At 41.6% G+C, this 14,598-nt stretch overlaps 1 protein-coding gene across 4 annotated transcripts in view; it reads right to left on the reverse strand.

Moving 5' to 3' along the window:
• Positions 1-849, reverse strand: part of Usp24 (ubiquitin specific peptidase 24) — a 134,270-nt gene extending 133,421 nt beyond the window's left edge. For all 4 annotated transcript variants that reach the window (XM_058581498.1, XM_046451068.2, XM_058581499.1 and 1 more), the window contains exon 1: positions 495-849. In XM_058581498.1, coding sequence (XP_058437481.1) covers positions 495-815 — 321 coding nt within the window. In that variant the 5' untranslated portion in view covers positions 816-849. The remainder of the gene's footprint in view (positions 1-494) is intronic.
• Between the last annotated feature and the right edge of the window lie 13,749 nt (positions 850-14,598).

Consider the following 14,598-nt stretch of genomic DNA (forward strand, 5'->3'; position numbering starts at 1 on the left):
CTGAGTCCGAACCTGGAGTTTCTCGCAATCCTTCACTCCAACCTGGTGCCACAAAATCTGGGACCCAACCTGGTCTTCCAGTACCCATTTCTGACCCCACACGCAAGTCCTTCAGATCTACGGCTCCAGGCGAATGTCAGGCTAGGTCTGCACCCTCGTTCCCAGCCCGACCCCTGCCCACAGCGTGGGCGTGCGGAACCAGAAGCCCAGGAGACCCCCTCCTCACCGCGACAGGCTGTCCGGCTCCACATCCGGAACTCCCCTTCGGACTCCTCCCCCAAAAGTCCCTCTCCCACCTGACCCCAATTTACCTCCGTCCCCGAATGAAGCCGGGGCTCTATTCTCAGTGTGCCCCCCACCCCCGCCACACACACTCCCATTACAGTCCCCGTCGAATACTCCCTCCCCATACAAGGCCGGCGGGGTGTGTCCCCTGCCCACGGGACTCCAGCCCGGCGGCCTCTCCAGCGGGGATCGGGGGACGCCCACCTCACCTCCGCGTCCACGACCTCGTGGTAGGCGGGCGGGGGGTCGAAGCCGCCCCCACCTCCGGTGCTCCCGCCGCGGGAGGGGCCGCCACCGCTGTCCCCGCCGCCGTCGCCCCGCGGGACCCCGCCGGGCCCGGGGCTGGGGCCGCCGCCGCTGTCCATGGGCTCATACCCGCCGTAGTCGAGGCCCGGCCGCTCGTTGGTGAGCAGCGCCACGGCCTCGTTGATGTCGTTCTTGGCCAGGCGGAGGGCCTTGCGGATGGTGGCGGGGTCCGAGAAGCCCATGCACAGCAGCGTGGTCATGTGCTGCTCCTCCTCCGATTCCATGGCTCGGGCCTCCGGGCTGCGCCGGCCGGCGAGCCGCTAAGCTGCGGGTCCCGGGCCTGGCGGGCCGCGCGGCGTTTCCTCCGCGCCGCCCCAGCGCCCAAGTGTGCCCCTGCGCTCCTGCCCCGCGTGCTCCGCAGCCGCCAGGCCAGGTTGGGTGCAGGCGTGGGCGCTGCGAGCCGAGTCGGGGCGGTAGGGCGCTCAGGCGCGGCGGCGGTCCGGCCCAGCCCTGCGCGCCGCCATGTTGGCCTGCTCCTCCTCCCGGCGCGCGGCCGCGCCTCCGCTCCCGGAAGCGGCACGAGCCGCGGCCGCGGGGCTCTTCCCAGGCGCTGGGTGGTGGAGGCCGTGTGATGTTGTTGTTTTTAATAAAGGAGCGGAGGGAGGAGTCGCGGCGCGGAGCGTGTGAGGGGTGAAAGGGCTGCCGGGCGGTCGGACCAGAGGAGAGGGAGGGTCCGCCGTCTTCGCCTCCGCCCGCCCCTTTCTCCGGCAACAGGTTCCCCCGGGACGGGAGGGGCCGAAGCGGAGCGCGGCTTGCCGCGCGGAGCGTCGCCACGGTCCCCCGAGCCGGCCGAGCCTCCGCCCTGGCACTCGGAGCCGCCACCGGGCCCCTCCCGGAGCGGCGCGGCCCGAGACGCCCCCATCCCGGAGGCCCCGCCGCCGCCGCGCTGATCCACCTTCACCCCTTCCCGGAGCGCGCCGCAGTCCTGTAGGAAATTCACCCGCGGCGCTGCCGGAATCCGGTTCGCCGCCGCCCACAGACCTGCCTGCCCAGACCGCGCACGCCGCCCCCACGTGCCCTCCACCCTGGTGTCCCCGGCCCTCCCCGAAGACCCCTAACACCGGTTGAAATGAACCCCCAGTTTTGACGACTTTGGTTACCAAACTCTTATGCTGAAATCCCCCGGAGACGATTCGATTCGGCGCGAAATCAAAACCCCAATGCCATGTATGAAAAACTTCAAGACGCAGACGCACTGGAACCCTGAACGTGTCTCATCCTGGTACTGACCACCTACCAAGTTTGTACCGCAGTCTTGGGGTCACGATTACCTCTTTGGGGAGCACCCCATCCCGGTTTCTGTGTTTCAGCGTCCCCTCCCCCTCTAAAGGTTTGCTTCCTTTGCTTTCTCTTTCCACCTTGCCCATTGACGTTCTGGGGCCATTTTGTTGACCCCCTTCGCCTCCCCATCTAAGTCCTGACTCTGGCGGGGTTTCCCCCTTCAATTTGTTCCAATTCAGGTTACTCCTAGGGTACTTTCCCCACCCTCTCCCAAGGCCTTGATGCCATTTCGTTCTCACTGCGTTCTTGGTAAATTGAGTTGCAGCTGCTAATGCTGCCATCCTGGTGTCTTCCTCAACCAGAAGTTGACCAGCTAATCTTTCTCATCCAATCAAACCACTTCTGCTTCCAACCCAGCACTTACTAGGATCTCCACTTACCCGAAACCTTAAGTTAGTGGCAGCACACCCAGAGAATTTCGTTGTATTTGAGCTAGCACCTTTCCCCCTAGACTAGGAACCCTTTCCGCCTAGACACTTGCCACCTACATTTATAAGAACCAGCAATTGGACTTACTAGGTAAATTTATCACAATACTTTGCATTTAATGGGGTAACTGTACTGTATTCGTTGTTCTTATTAACTAGATTATAGACTACAGACTAGGCTTATACCCGAGCAAATAAAGTCTCTTAATTTATGAATGAAAATTACAAAATAAAACTACCTTTTTTCCATTTCTGAACAAATGTACAGAAAACTACCCGCTAACAAAGAACACTTATGATTGGATTGGGTAACAGTAGATATTGAAATAAAATTTTATTAAGTGATATCTTGTAGTTACCAATAAAGTTTTAAATATATATGACGGCAAAGAAAAAAAGCATCTAATGCTACCTAAGCAGCCTGTCATAGAGTGCATGTCAATGTATTTAATTTACTCAACAAGTATGTTCCATTTACCAGGTGCCAGGTACTGTTCTTGGCACACGTGATACAGGAGTGAACAAAAAAGACAAAATGTGATGATGGCAAAGTGAGGATATTCAGTTTTGCCCGTTTTGAAGTGTTAATTCAGTGACTAAAATATGGAATGAATTATAAGGGAAGAGAAAGTAACAGGGAGAAAGAAGAAATTGTTTGCCACTAAAACTTGAGATAGAACCTAGGAGGTAATGAGACAGAGCTGGCCAATTCAGATGGCACATAAAAAGACTCATCAACAGTGGCAGGTTTATAGAACATGACACAGGAAGCTGTGCTCAGCTGAGAAGAGGAGGCAGAGAAGGAAGCAGAGAAAAACAGTCTGTGATAAAAACTGGAAAGGAGCCACAAAAGGCTACAAAAAAACAAGGAAGGCCATTTTTAAACCAGCTCCTGGAGTGACTGAAAAGCCAGAGTGTCATTTGAGGATGCAAATAGTAAAATCACACTTCTTTACATGTAAGAAAGCAAGTGAGCACTTTAAGTCCTGTTGGTTTGGGATGGCATGGGTGGGTTCTGTGATATGAATATTCATACTTTTCATTTACATTTTTATTTTTATTGCAATAAAATCCAGAAAATGTTAAAAGGACTTTAAACAGGAATTTTAAATTACATTTAGCTCACATATATCCTTCTCTAGAAAACTTCGAAAGAAAAAGAAATAGCCAGGTCTAGAAGTGAGGCATGATGGACTACCTTGATGAAAGACATGAAGATTTCTAATATTAATTAATAATTTTTAAATTATTTATTGAGTGTCTATTTTGAGCCAGGCTGAGGACTTGGGAGAGCCAGACATACAGTTTTTCTCCTTTTGGAACTTACTGTCTATAGAAGATGGACAGATAAGCAATAATCATAAATTGATAAGCAATAATCATAAATTGATATAGATTCTTTGATAGGGTAATTTCAGAATGTAAAGGGCTAAATTTCTTATTCTGGGGGGGGGGGTAAATTAGCAAGTCCAGATTTCCCAGATGAAATGACATTTAAACTGTAATGTGACAGAAAGTAGGAAAGTCAGGAAAAGGAATATGAGATGAAGGGAGAAAACTCCAAAGGATAGGAATAACATGTACAAAGGCCCTGTGTGAGAGTAGAACAACTTAGAGGGATTAAAGGAAGGTGGAGTAGGATTGGAGTGTAGAGTTCTAAAGAAAAGCACAAGACAAAACTAGAAAGGTAGACAGCAGATCCAAGAGGACCATATAAAACTGTGATAAGGAGTTTGAATTTTATTCTGAGGGAATGAGAAGCAGGCAACTGAAAGAGAGATGATGTTAACTTAAATTTTAGAAAGATCAACCAAACTGCAATGTGGAGAATGTTTTAGAAGGGAGGAAGAGTGAAGGTGAAGAACCCAGTTAAAAGACAAAACCGGTTACTCTTCCTGGGTAACCATATTCAAACAGAGTTGGGTCTTGTTTTCCTTATAACTCTGTGCTTTAGTCTATGTATTTTTTTCTGTCCTCTCTTCTAGTTCACAAATTCTCTCTTCAGCTATATCTTATCTGCTGTTAAATCTATTTATTGAGTGCTCAATTCCAGTTTTTATGTATTTAAATTCTACAATTTCACTTTAATTCTTTTTTATGGCTTCCACATCTATGCAGAAACATTCTATGTTACTTAATTTCTTTAACCTTAGTCACAGCTCTTTTGTAGTCTATCTGATAACTTCCATATCTGGATCTCTCATGGGTCTATTTTTATTGTCTGATTTTTCTCTTGTCAGTTCTTATATTTCTGTAAGCACAGTGTTTGTCTTCTTAACTGGGCATTGCATGTTAAAACCTATGGGGATCACCTGATGTTCAACATGATGTTACCTTCCTTAAGAGAACATTTACTTTGGCTCTAGCAGGCAACTGAAAGTAGGAGTTTTAATCCAATCAGGGATTAGGGTTTGATTTTGTTTTTAATAGTTATAGACAGGCAGGTCTATTTTTTTGTTCATTAAGGGTTCTTTAGGGTTACTGACTATTTTAGTTTTTTATTGCTGTATCTCAAACCACCTGAAATCTGTGGCTTAAAGCAACAGTGATTTGAATGATTTCCTGTCATTCTCTGTGTTGGCTGGAGAGTTCTACTTCATTTTGCATGGGCTGGGACTACTCTTAGAGCTGCATTCAGCTGGGAGCTTGGCTGGGATATTTCAGTCCTCTTCCACATGACTGCTCCCTCCAATATAATGTTACATCCTCCAGAGCTTCTCCCTGTGTCCTATCTCTCCCCTGGGATAAATTTGACTTAAGCATGGAGGCTGGATCTCGAAAGAGAGGATCTCAAATTACAAGTCCCAGTAAACAAGTGCATATCAAATCTGTTTGTTTTGTCACCCTTATTAGTGAGATAATAAAACCAAAACCCATGGCCAAGTCCAGAGTCAGTATGAACGGGACTATCCAAAAGCATAAATATTGAAAGACATGGTTCCTTGGGGACAACCAATGGAACATATTATTATAGCCAATGAAATATAAGAGTGTTTACAGGAAATCTCCTCGTTAGTGCTCTTGAGCTCCGATGTTTGTCATCTCACCCTCTCAAGACTGCCCAAAGCTCTGGTCAGCTTCTTGGACTCTGGGCTGCTGATTAGAATCAGCAAATACATCAAAGAGAAAAGTAGCATCAACACATAGACTCACCTCCTGTGTACATTCTTTCTTGTTGGGATTTGGCCCTTCAAGTTCTCACTGTCTTGGAAACTTTCTAATATCTTTTTGTTTATTATTATTTTTTAGTTGTAGGTGGACACAATACCTTTATTTTATTTTTATGTGGTGTTGAGAATCGAACCCAGTGCTTCACACACACTAGGTGAGCGCTCTACACCATGAGCTACAATCCCAGCCCATCTAATGTCTTTATATCAAACATTTTCTGTATTGTGCTCAGCTTTTTGAGTTGTTCTCAGAAACAGTGATAGTCTGAAGCAAGCAGATCTATCATTGCTGGAAACAGAAATCCTGCAGAGGGGAGGAAAGTACCTCAAGGTAGGAGGTGAAAGGAGCAGGCCCTGACAGAATTTCCAAGACTAGCAAGACTTTAGTGTTTGGAGGGTTCAGGGAGAAGGAAGAGCCTTTCTGTGCTGCCTCACAGTGCCCAGAAGTAGATAGCGTTCAAGGAGAAATGACTGCCTCGACCTTTCCTAATCCTTGAGACTGCAAGTATAGACTGCGTCAGAATGAGTCCACCCTGGAGGTAGGAAGGGAACTCTAATTATGACTGTAATTCAAGGTCTCAATACTTGGGCCAGTGGAGGTTCAGGTGAGTTTCATTTGTTTTAGGAAAAACAAAATGGAATGATATTACTGATGCATTCAACTGCATGCCCATTATATATATATGTATGTGTGTGTGTATATATGTAATATCAAAACAGCAACCAGAAATTTGACATCAGTGTTCATACTTGGAATGCTCTAATAGGGACATTGGTTTTTTTTAAAACTCTTTATTCTAGTTTGGTATATATGAAAGCAGAATGCATTACAATTCATATTAGACATAGAGAGCACATTTTTTCATATCTCTGGTTGTACATAAAGCATATTCATACCATTTGTGTCTTCATACATGTACTTAAGGTAATGATGTCCATCTCATTCCACCATCTTTTTTTATCCCCATTCCCCCCTCCTTTCCCCTCTCACCCCTTTTCCCTAATTAGAGTTGATCTAATCCTCTCATGTTCTCCCTCTTAACCCCACTATGAATCAGCATCATTATATCAGAGAAAACATTTGGCATTGGGTTGTTTGGGATTGGCTAACTTCACTTAGCATTATATTTTCTTTTTTTTTTTTAATATTATTTTTTAGTTTTCGGCGGACACAACATCTTTGTATATGGTGCTGAGGATCGAACCCGGGCCGCAGGCATGCCAGGCGAGCGCGCTACCGCTTGAGCCACATCCCCAGCCCTTAGCATTATATTTTCCAATTCCACCCATTTACCTGCAAATGCCATAATTTTATTCTCTTTTATTGCTGAGTAATATTCCATTATGTATATATACCACATTTTCTTTATTCATTCATCTACTGAAGGGCATCTAGGTTGGTTCCACAGTTTAGCCTTTGTGAATTGTGCTGCTATAAACACATTGATATGGCTGTGTCCCTATACTATGCTGTTTTTAAGTCCTTTGGGTATAGACTCAGGAGTGGGATAGCTGGGTCAAATGGTGGTTCCATTCCAAGCTTTCCAAGGAATCTCCATACTGTTTTCCATATTGGCTGCACCAATTTGTAGTCCCACCAGCAATGTATGAGTGTGCCTTTCCCCCTACATCCTCACCAACACTTATTGTTGTTTGTGTTCCTAATAGCTGTCATTCTGACTGGAGTGAGATGAAATCTTAGTTTTCATTTGCATTTCTCTAATTTCTAGAGATGTTGAACATTTTTTCATATATTTGTTGATTGATTGCATATCATCTTCTGAGAGGTGTCTTTTCAGTTCCTTGGCCCATTTATTGATTGGGCTATTTGTTTGTTTGTTTGTTTGTTTTTTTGGTGTTTAGCTTTTTGGGTTCTTTATATACCCTAGAGATTCATGCTCTATCTGTTGTGCAAGTGGTAAAAATTTGCTCCCAAATTGTAGACTCTCTATTCACTTCACTAATTATTTCTTTTGCTGAAAAGAAGCTTTTCAGTTTGAATTCACCCCATTTATTGATGCTTGATTTTAATTCTTGTGCTATAGAAGTCTTATTAAGAAAGTTGAGGCCTAATCCGACATGATGAAGATTTGGCCTTCTTTTTCTTTTAATAGATTCAGTGTCTCTGGTTTAATTCTTAGGTCTTAGATCCACTTTGAGTTGAGTTTTGTTCATGGAAAGAGATAGAAGTTTAATTTCATTTTGCTACATATGGATTTTCAGTTTTCCCAGCACCATTTGTTGGAGAGGCTGTCTTTTATCTAATGTATGTTTTTGGTGTCTTTGTCTAATATAAGTGTTATTATGTGGGTTAGTCTCTGTGTCCTCTATTCTGTACCATTGGTCTACCAGTCTGTTTTGGTGACAATACCATGTTGTTTTTGTTACTGTTGCTCTGTAGTATTGTCTAAAGTCTGATGTAGGGGTGCCACTTTTCTTGCTAAGGATTGCTTTAGCTATTCTGGGTCTCTTATTTTTCCAGATGAATTTCATGACTGCTTATTCTATTTCTATGACAAATGCCATTGGGATTTTGATTGGAATTGCATTAAATCTGTATAATGCTTTTGGTAGTATGATCATTTTGACAGTATTAATTCTGCCTATCCAAGCACAAGGGAAATCTTTCCATCTTCTAAGGTCTTCTTTAATTTCTTTCCTTAGTGTTATGCAGTTTTTGATGTAGAAGTCTTTCATCTCTTTCATTAGGTTGATTCCCAAGTATTTTATTGGTTTTGAGACTATTGTAAGTGGGGTAGTTTTCCTCATTTCTCTTTCAGAGGATTTGTCACTAATATACAGAAATGCCTGTGATTTATGGGTGTTGATTTTGTATCCTGCTACTTTGCTGAATTCATTTACTAGTTCTAGACGTTTTCTGGTGGATTTTTGGGGGGGTTTTCTAGGTATAGAATTATATCATTGGCAAATAGTGCTAATTTGAATTCTTCTTTACTTGTCCATATCCCTTTAATTTCTTTCATATGTCTAATTGCTCTGGCCAGTATCTCAAGAACTATGTTAAATAGAAGTGGTGAAACAGGGCATCCCTATCTTGTTCGAGTTTTTAGAGGGAATGCCTTAAATTTTCCTCCATTTAGAATGATATTGGCCTGGGGCTTAGTAAAGATAGCTTTTATGATGTTGAGATATGTTCCTGTTATTCCTAGTTTTTCTAGTGTTTTGAACATGTTGGGTGCTATATTTTGTTGAATGCTTTTTCTTCATCTACTGAGATGATCATATGATTCTTATCTTTAAGTCTATTGATGTGATGAATTAGGTTTATTGATTTCCATATGTCGAACCAACCTTGCATCCCTGGGATGAATCCCACTTGATCATGGTGCACTGTCTTTTTAATATGTTTTTAATTTGATTTGCCAGAACTTTATTGAGAATTTTTGCATCTATGTTCATTAGTGATATTGGTCTAAAGTTTTCTTTTATGTGTCTTTGCCTGGTTTTGGAATCGGGGTGATATTGGTCTCATAGAATGAGTCTGGAAGTGCTCCCTCTTTTTCTATTTCATGAAATAATTTGTAGAGTATAGGTATTAGTTCTTCTTTATAGGTCTTGTAGAACTCAGCTGTGTAATCATCTGGTCCGGGCTTTTCTTTGTTGGTTGGCTTCTGATAGTGTCTTCTATTTCCTTGCTTGAAATTGATCTGTTTAAATTGTGTATATCATCCTGATTCAATTTGGGCAACTCATATGCCTCTAGAAATATGTCAGTGACTTTAATAGTCTCTATTTTATTAGAGTACAGGTTTTCAAAATAATTTTTAATTATCTTCTGTATTTCTGTAGAATCTGTTGGGTTATTTCCTTTTTCATCACATATGTTAGTGATTTGAGTTCTCCTTTTCTTTGTTAGCATGGCTAAGAGTTTGTCAATTTTATTTTTTTATTTTTTTCAATTTCATCTCTGATTTTATTTATCTCCTGTCTTCTACTACTTTTGGTGTTGATTTGTTTTTCTTTTTGTAGGGCTTTGAGATGTAGTAGTAGGCCATTTATTTGTTGACTTTTTCTTCCTTTAAGGAACGAACTCCATGCAATGAACTTTCCTCTTAGTATTGCCTTCATAATGTCCCAGAGATTTTGATATGTTGTATCAGTGTTCTTACTAACTTCTAAGAATTTTTTAATCTCCTTCCTGATGTCTTTTGCAACCCCTTGTTCATTCAGAAGCAAATTATTTAGTCTCCAGGTGTTGGAGTAACTTCTATTTTTTATTTTATCATTGATTTCTAATTTCATTCCATTGTGATCTGATGGAATGCATTGTAGAATCTCTATTTTTTTTGTATTTGTTAAGAGTTTCTTTGTGGCATAATATATGGTGTATTTTAGAGAATGATCCATGTACTGCTGAGAATAAAGTATATTCACTCCTTGAAGGATAAAATATTTTTTATATGTCAGTTAAGTCTAAGTTATTGATTATATTATTGAGTTTTATAGTTTCTTTGTTCAGCTTTTGTTTTGAAGATCTATGCAGTGGTGAAAGTGGTGTGTTAAAGTCACTGAGAATTATTGTTTTGTAGTCAATTTGACTCTTGAACTTGAGAAGCGTTTGTTTGATGAACATAGATGCTCCATTGTTTTGGGGGTATATAAATTTATTTCTTTGTTAGCCATGCTAACAAAGAAAAGGAGAGAGAACTCAAATCACTAACCTACATGATGAAAAAGGAAATATCACAATAGATACTACAGAAAAACAGAAGATAATTAGAAATTAAAATTGAAATATGTCTTATTGGTGTATGTTTCCCTTGAGCAGTATGAAATGTCCTTCTTTGTCCCTTTTGATTAACTTTAGCTTAAAGTCTACATTATTTGATACAAGGATGGAAACCCCTGCTTGCTTCCGCAGTCCATGTGAGTGGAATGATTTTTCCCAACCTTTAACCTTTAAGTCTGTGTAGTCTTTTCCTGTGAGATGAGTCTCTTGATGGCAGCAAATTGTTGGGTCTTTGTTTTTTGATCCAATCAACTAGGCTATGTCTTCTGATTGGTAAGTTTATGGCATTAAACTTCAGTTTTATTATAGAGACATGATTTGTATTCCTAGTCATTTTTGTTTATTTTTGGTATTTAATTTGACTTGTTTTTTTTCTTTGACTAGCTTTTCCTTTAAAGTAATACCTCCCTCTGCTGATTTTCATTGTTTTTAATTTCCTTTTCATAGAATATTTTGCCAAGGATGTTCTGTAGTGCAGGTTTTTTTACCTGTAAATGCTTTTAACTTTTGTTTATCATGGAAGGTTTTTTATTTTATCATTAAATCTAAAGCCTAATTTTGCTGGATACAAAATTCTTGGTTGGTATCCATTTTTTTTTTCAGAGGTTGATATATGTTGTTCCAGAATCTTCTAGCTTTTATGGTCTGGTTTGAAAATCTGCACATAACCTAATTGGTTTTCCCCTGTATGTTTCTGATTTCTTTCCTCTCGTGGCTTTTAATATTCTCTCCTTATTCTGTATGTTAGGCATTTTCATTTTAATGTGCCTCGGTGTGGATCTGTTGTGATTTTGTACATTTGGTGTCCTGTAAGCCTCTTGAATTTGGTTTTCCAATTCGTTTTTATGTTTGGAAAGTTTTCTGATATTATTTCATTGAATAGATTGCTCATTCCTTTGGTTTGGAACTCTATGCCTTTTTCTATCTCAATAACTCTCAAATTTGGCCTTTTTAGGCTATCACATATTTCTTGAATGTTCTGCTCATGGTTTCTTACCATTTTCACTGTGTGGTCTACTTTTTTTTTTTAAGATTATATATTTTGGGGGCTGGGGATGTGGCTCAAGTGGTAGTGCGCTCGCCTGGCATGCGTGCGGCCTGGGTTCGATCCTCAGCACCACATACAAACAAAGATGTTGTGTCCGCTGAAAACTAAAAAAGAAATATTAAAAAATTCTCTCTCTCTCTCTTAAAAAAATATTATATATTTTGTCTTCATTGTCTGAGGTCCTGTCTTCCAAGTGGTCTAATCTGTTGGTGATGCTTTTAATTTGGTTTATTGTTTATTTCATTTCAAGGATTTTTGTTTGGTTTTTCTTTAGAACTTCTATGTCTCTATTGAAGTTATCTTTTGCTTTCTGTATTTGCTTATGTAGCTCTTTGTTGATATGCTCTTTTGCTGCCTGTATTTGCTCTCTTATATCATCCTTTAATTCACAGAACATGTTACTTATGTACGTCCTTAACTCCTTCTCTGTAATTTCATCTGCTGTGCTGACCATGGATTCTAATAATGTGGCATCTTGATTTGTTTGGGGCATTTTCTTCCCTTGTCTTTCCATGTTGTTTGTGTGTCTTCTTTCTAGCTTTGTGGATCCGAGGCATTACTGTTTTTACCCTAGAGGTTTATAGTGCCCCTGTAGGGTTCCAATACCTCACCTTTGAGGGGAAGAACAATGTTAACAGATCCCAATATATATAAAAAATAGACACCTAAAAACAAATCATTGTTATTAAGGCAATTACAGTTTTGTCACAATGTACAAAAATGGCAAATTCAATTATTATCTATAATATAATATATTATAATCTATAATATGGTATATATCTGTAATATAATATAATCTATAATATCTATACTATAATTATATCTATATTATAATCAGTAGGTTTGTAAAAGGGTTGACGTTTTCTGATGGTGGACAAAGAACCGGGGGTGAGGTCTAGAAAGATATGCTGAGGAGTTATGAGTTATTATATCTTAGGAAGTGTGAAAGAGCAATCTAAAGAAGAAGGTTAGCTTTAGGAGAATTAGAGAGGTAGTAATTTGGGGTCAACAAGGAAGAGGGAAGACAGTAGAGTACATAAGACAAACACTCATATATTAAGAAAAATAAAAAATGTTAAAATAGTAAAAATTGGAGAGAGAAAAAAAGAAGAAAAAAAAGAATATACAACACAACTGTAATATGGTGTTCAGTGGTCTCAGTCCTCAATATCCTAATTCATGCAAAGTACTTGGAGAAAGAAAAAAAAAATCTTGAAGGAAGAAACAAGAATTGTTCTGGTTGGAGATCAGTAGCTTTCCTGCTTCCCTTCTCATCCAATAGGTGGGGTTGTCTGTTGTTAGTTGGTATCTCTGCCCTCAGGATGGTGGGGGTTACCAGGGGGTGAGGGTTGGTCTTGGGTACAAGGCACCTGGAAGTGGGGTATGGCACCTGCCAGTCCCGTTGGGAGACTGCACCTCAAGGATCTCCTTTGGGGTCTCTTCCTGTGACATGGGTGCTGGGTCTTATCTCCTCATCTCACCTGTAGACCTCACAGGTCCTGCCCTCTAGATTAGTCTCTAAAGTGTATCTCCCTCACCCTGTCTCTTTCTACTTCCTAATCAGGAATCTTTCTCTCCAGGGGTCTTGTAAGTTGCATTCTGGTGGCTGCGCACCTATCATGGAGAGCTGTTTTTTATTGGGCAGTCACTCTGCCAAGTTAGTGGCTGTTGGGGGTTGGGGGAAATTAGAAAACTATAGGTACCTGGCTATCCGGTGTTCCAAACTGGTAGTTGCCCCGACTCAAGATGGTGATGGAGGTGACCCAAGATGGAGGTAGTTGCTTTCAGGAATGGGGTGTCTGGTTGGATGGGGGAAGCCAGGTGATGGTGTTGTGTGATGCATTCAGAGATGATCTCTGTGAGGTGCAATGTTGTGACTGTCAGCTTTCTTCAGGCCCTGTGATGTCCCCAGGTGCAGGCAGGCTACCAAGAGTACTGGACTACAGCAGTATCTGCCGAGTCTCAAGATGGAGGTGACTGGGGGAGCCTCACATTAGTAGATGGGGGTCCACACGGGAGAGGCAGCCGGAGTTCCTGTGTGTGAGTAGCGGCTGAGTGTCCTTCATGGGAGCAGCATCTGGGAATTCTGTGCCGGTGCTGATGCCAGTGGTCCTGCTAAGGCTCCTGTGAGACCTGCATGGGCCAGTAGTTAGGAGTCAAGAGTCCTTTTCTAATGCTAAGGCCCGGGCTCCACACGGCACGGTGGCTGTGATTCCTGTGTGGGATCAGCTGTGTAGGGGTCCTCTATCACTCTCAGCAATGCAGTATTCCCACTAGTTGAGACCTGGGTCACGGAGCGACACAGAATGCTGCCTCCCTCTGGCCCACCATCTTGGAACCCTCACAAGAGCAGGGCATTGATTTTTTTTTTTGTGTGTGTGTGTGTGTGTATGTGTGTTTGGTAACAGCTATATTAAGATGTGATTCACAAGTCACTCATTTAAAGTGTACAATTCTGTGTTTTTTAGTGTATTCTCAGATATGTGCAACTATTACCACAGTCAATTTTATACCACTTACATCATCTGAAAAGAAACCCATAGACTTTAGCTCTCACTCTTCTATCTCCCCATTCTCCCCAGGGCTAAGCAAACATGAACCTACTTTTGATCTCTATAGATTCACCTTTTTTAGAAACTTCATTTGAATGGAATCTTGTATGGCTTTTTAGCACTTAGCATGCCTTTTCAAATTTTATTTTATTTTATTATTGATTTTATTATTTTTTAAAAATAAACAACAACAGTGCTTTTCAAATTTTAGTTGTGTAGCATGTGTCAGTACTTCATTCCATTTATGGCTCTATAATATTGCATTATATGGATATACTACTTGGTTTTGTTGTTGTTGTTGTTTTGGTGGCACTAGAGATCAAACCCACGAGTGCTATACTACTGACCTACATCCCCAACCCCTTTTTTTTTTAAGAAATTTTTTTTAATATTTATTTTATAGTTTTCGGTGGACACAACATCTTTATTTTATTTTCATGTGGTGCTGAGGATCGAACCCAGCGCCCTGCGCATGCCAGGCGAGTGGGTTACCACTTGAGCCACATCCCCAGCCCTTTTTTATTTTTTGAGACAGGTTCTTGCTAAGTTGTCCAGGCTGGCCTGGAACTTGTGATCCTCCTGCTTCAGTCTCCTGAGTTGCTAGGATTACAGGCATGTCCCAGCCCCTGCTTTTTGTTTATCAATCCATGCTGGACATTTGAGTTATTTCCAACCTCTGGGTAGTATGCCCCTATAAACATGCAAGTTTTTGTGTGGACACTTGCTTGGAGTTTGTTCCTGGGAGTTGAATTTATGGTTCAGGTATTAACTTGGTTTG

This window comes from Marmota monax, unplaced genomic scaffold (assembly GCF_021218885.2).
Source record: "Marmota monax isolate L192 unplaced genomic scaffold, Marmota_monax_Labrador192_F-V1.1 WCK01_AAM20220418_F8-fsc00023, whole genome shotgun sequence".
In the NCBI taxonomy this organism is placed as follows: Eukaryota; Metazoa; Chordata; class Mammalia; order Rodentia; family Sciuridae; genus Marmota; species Marmota monax.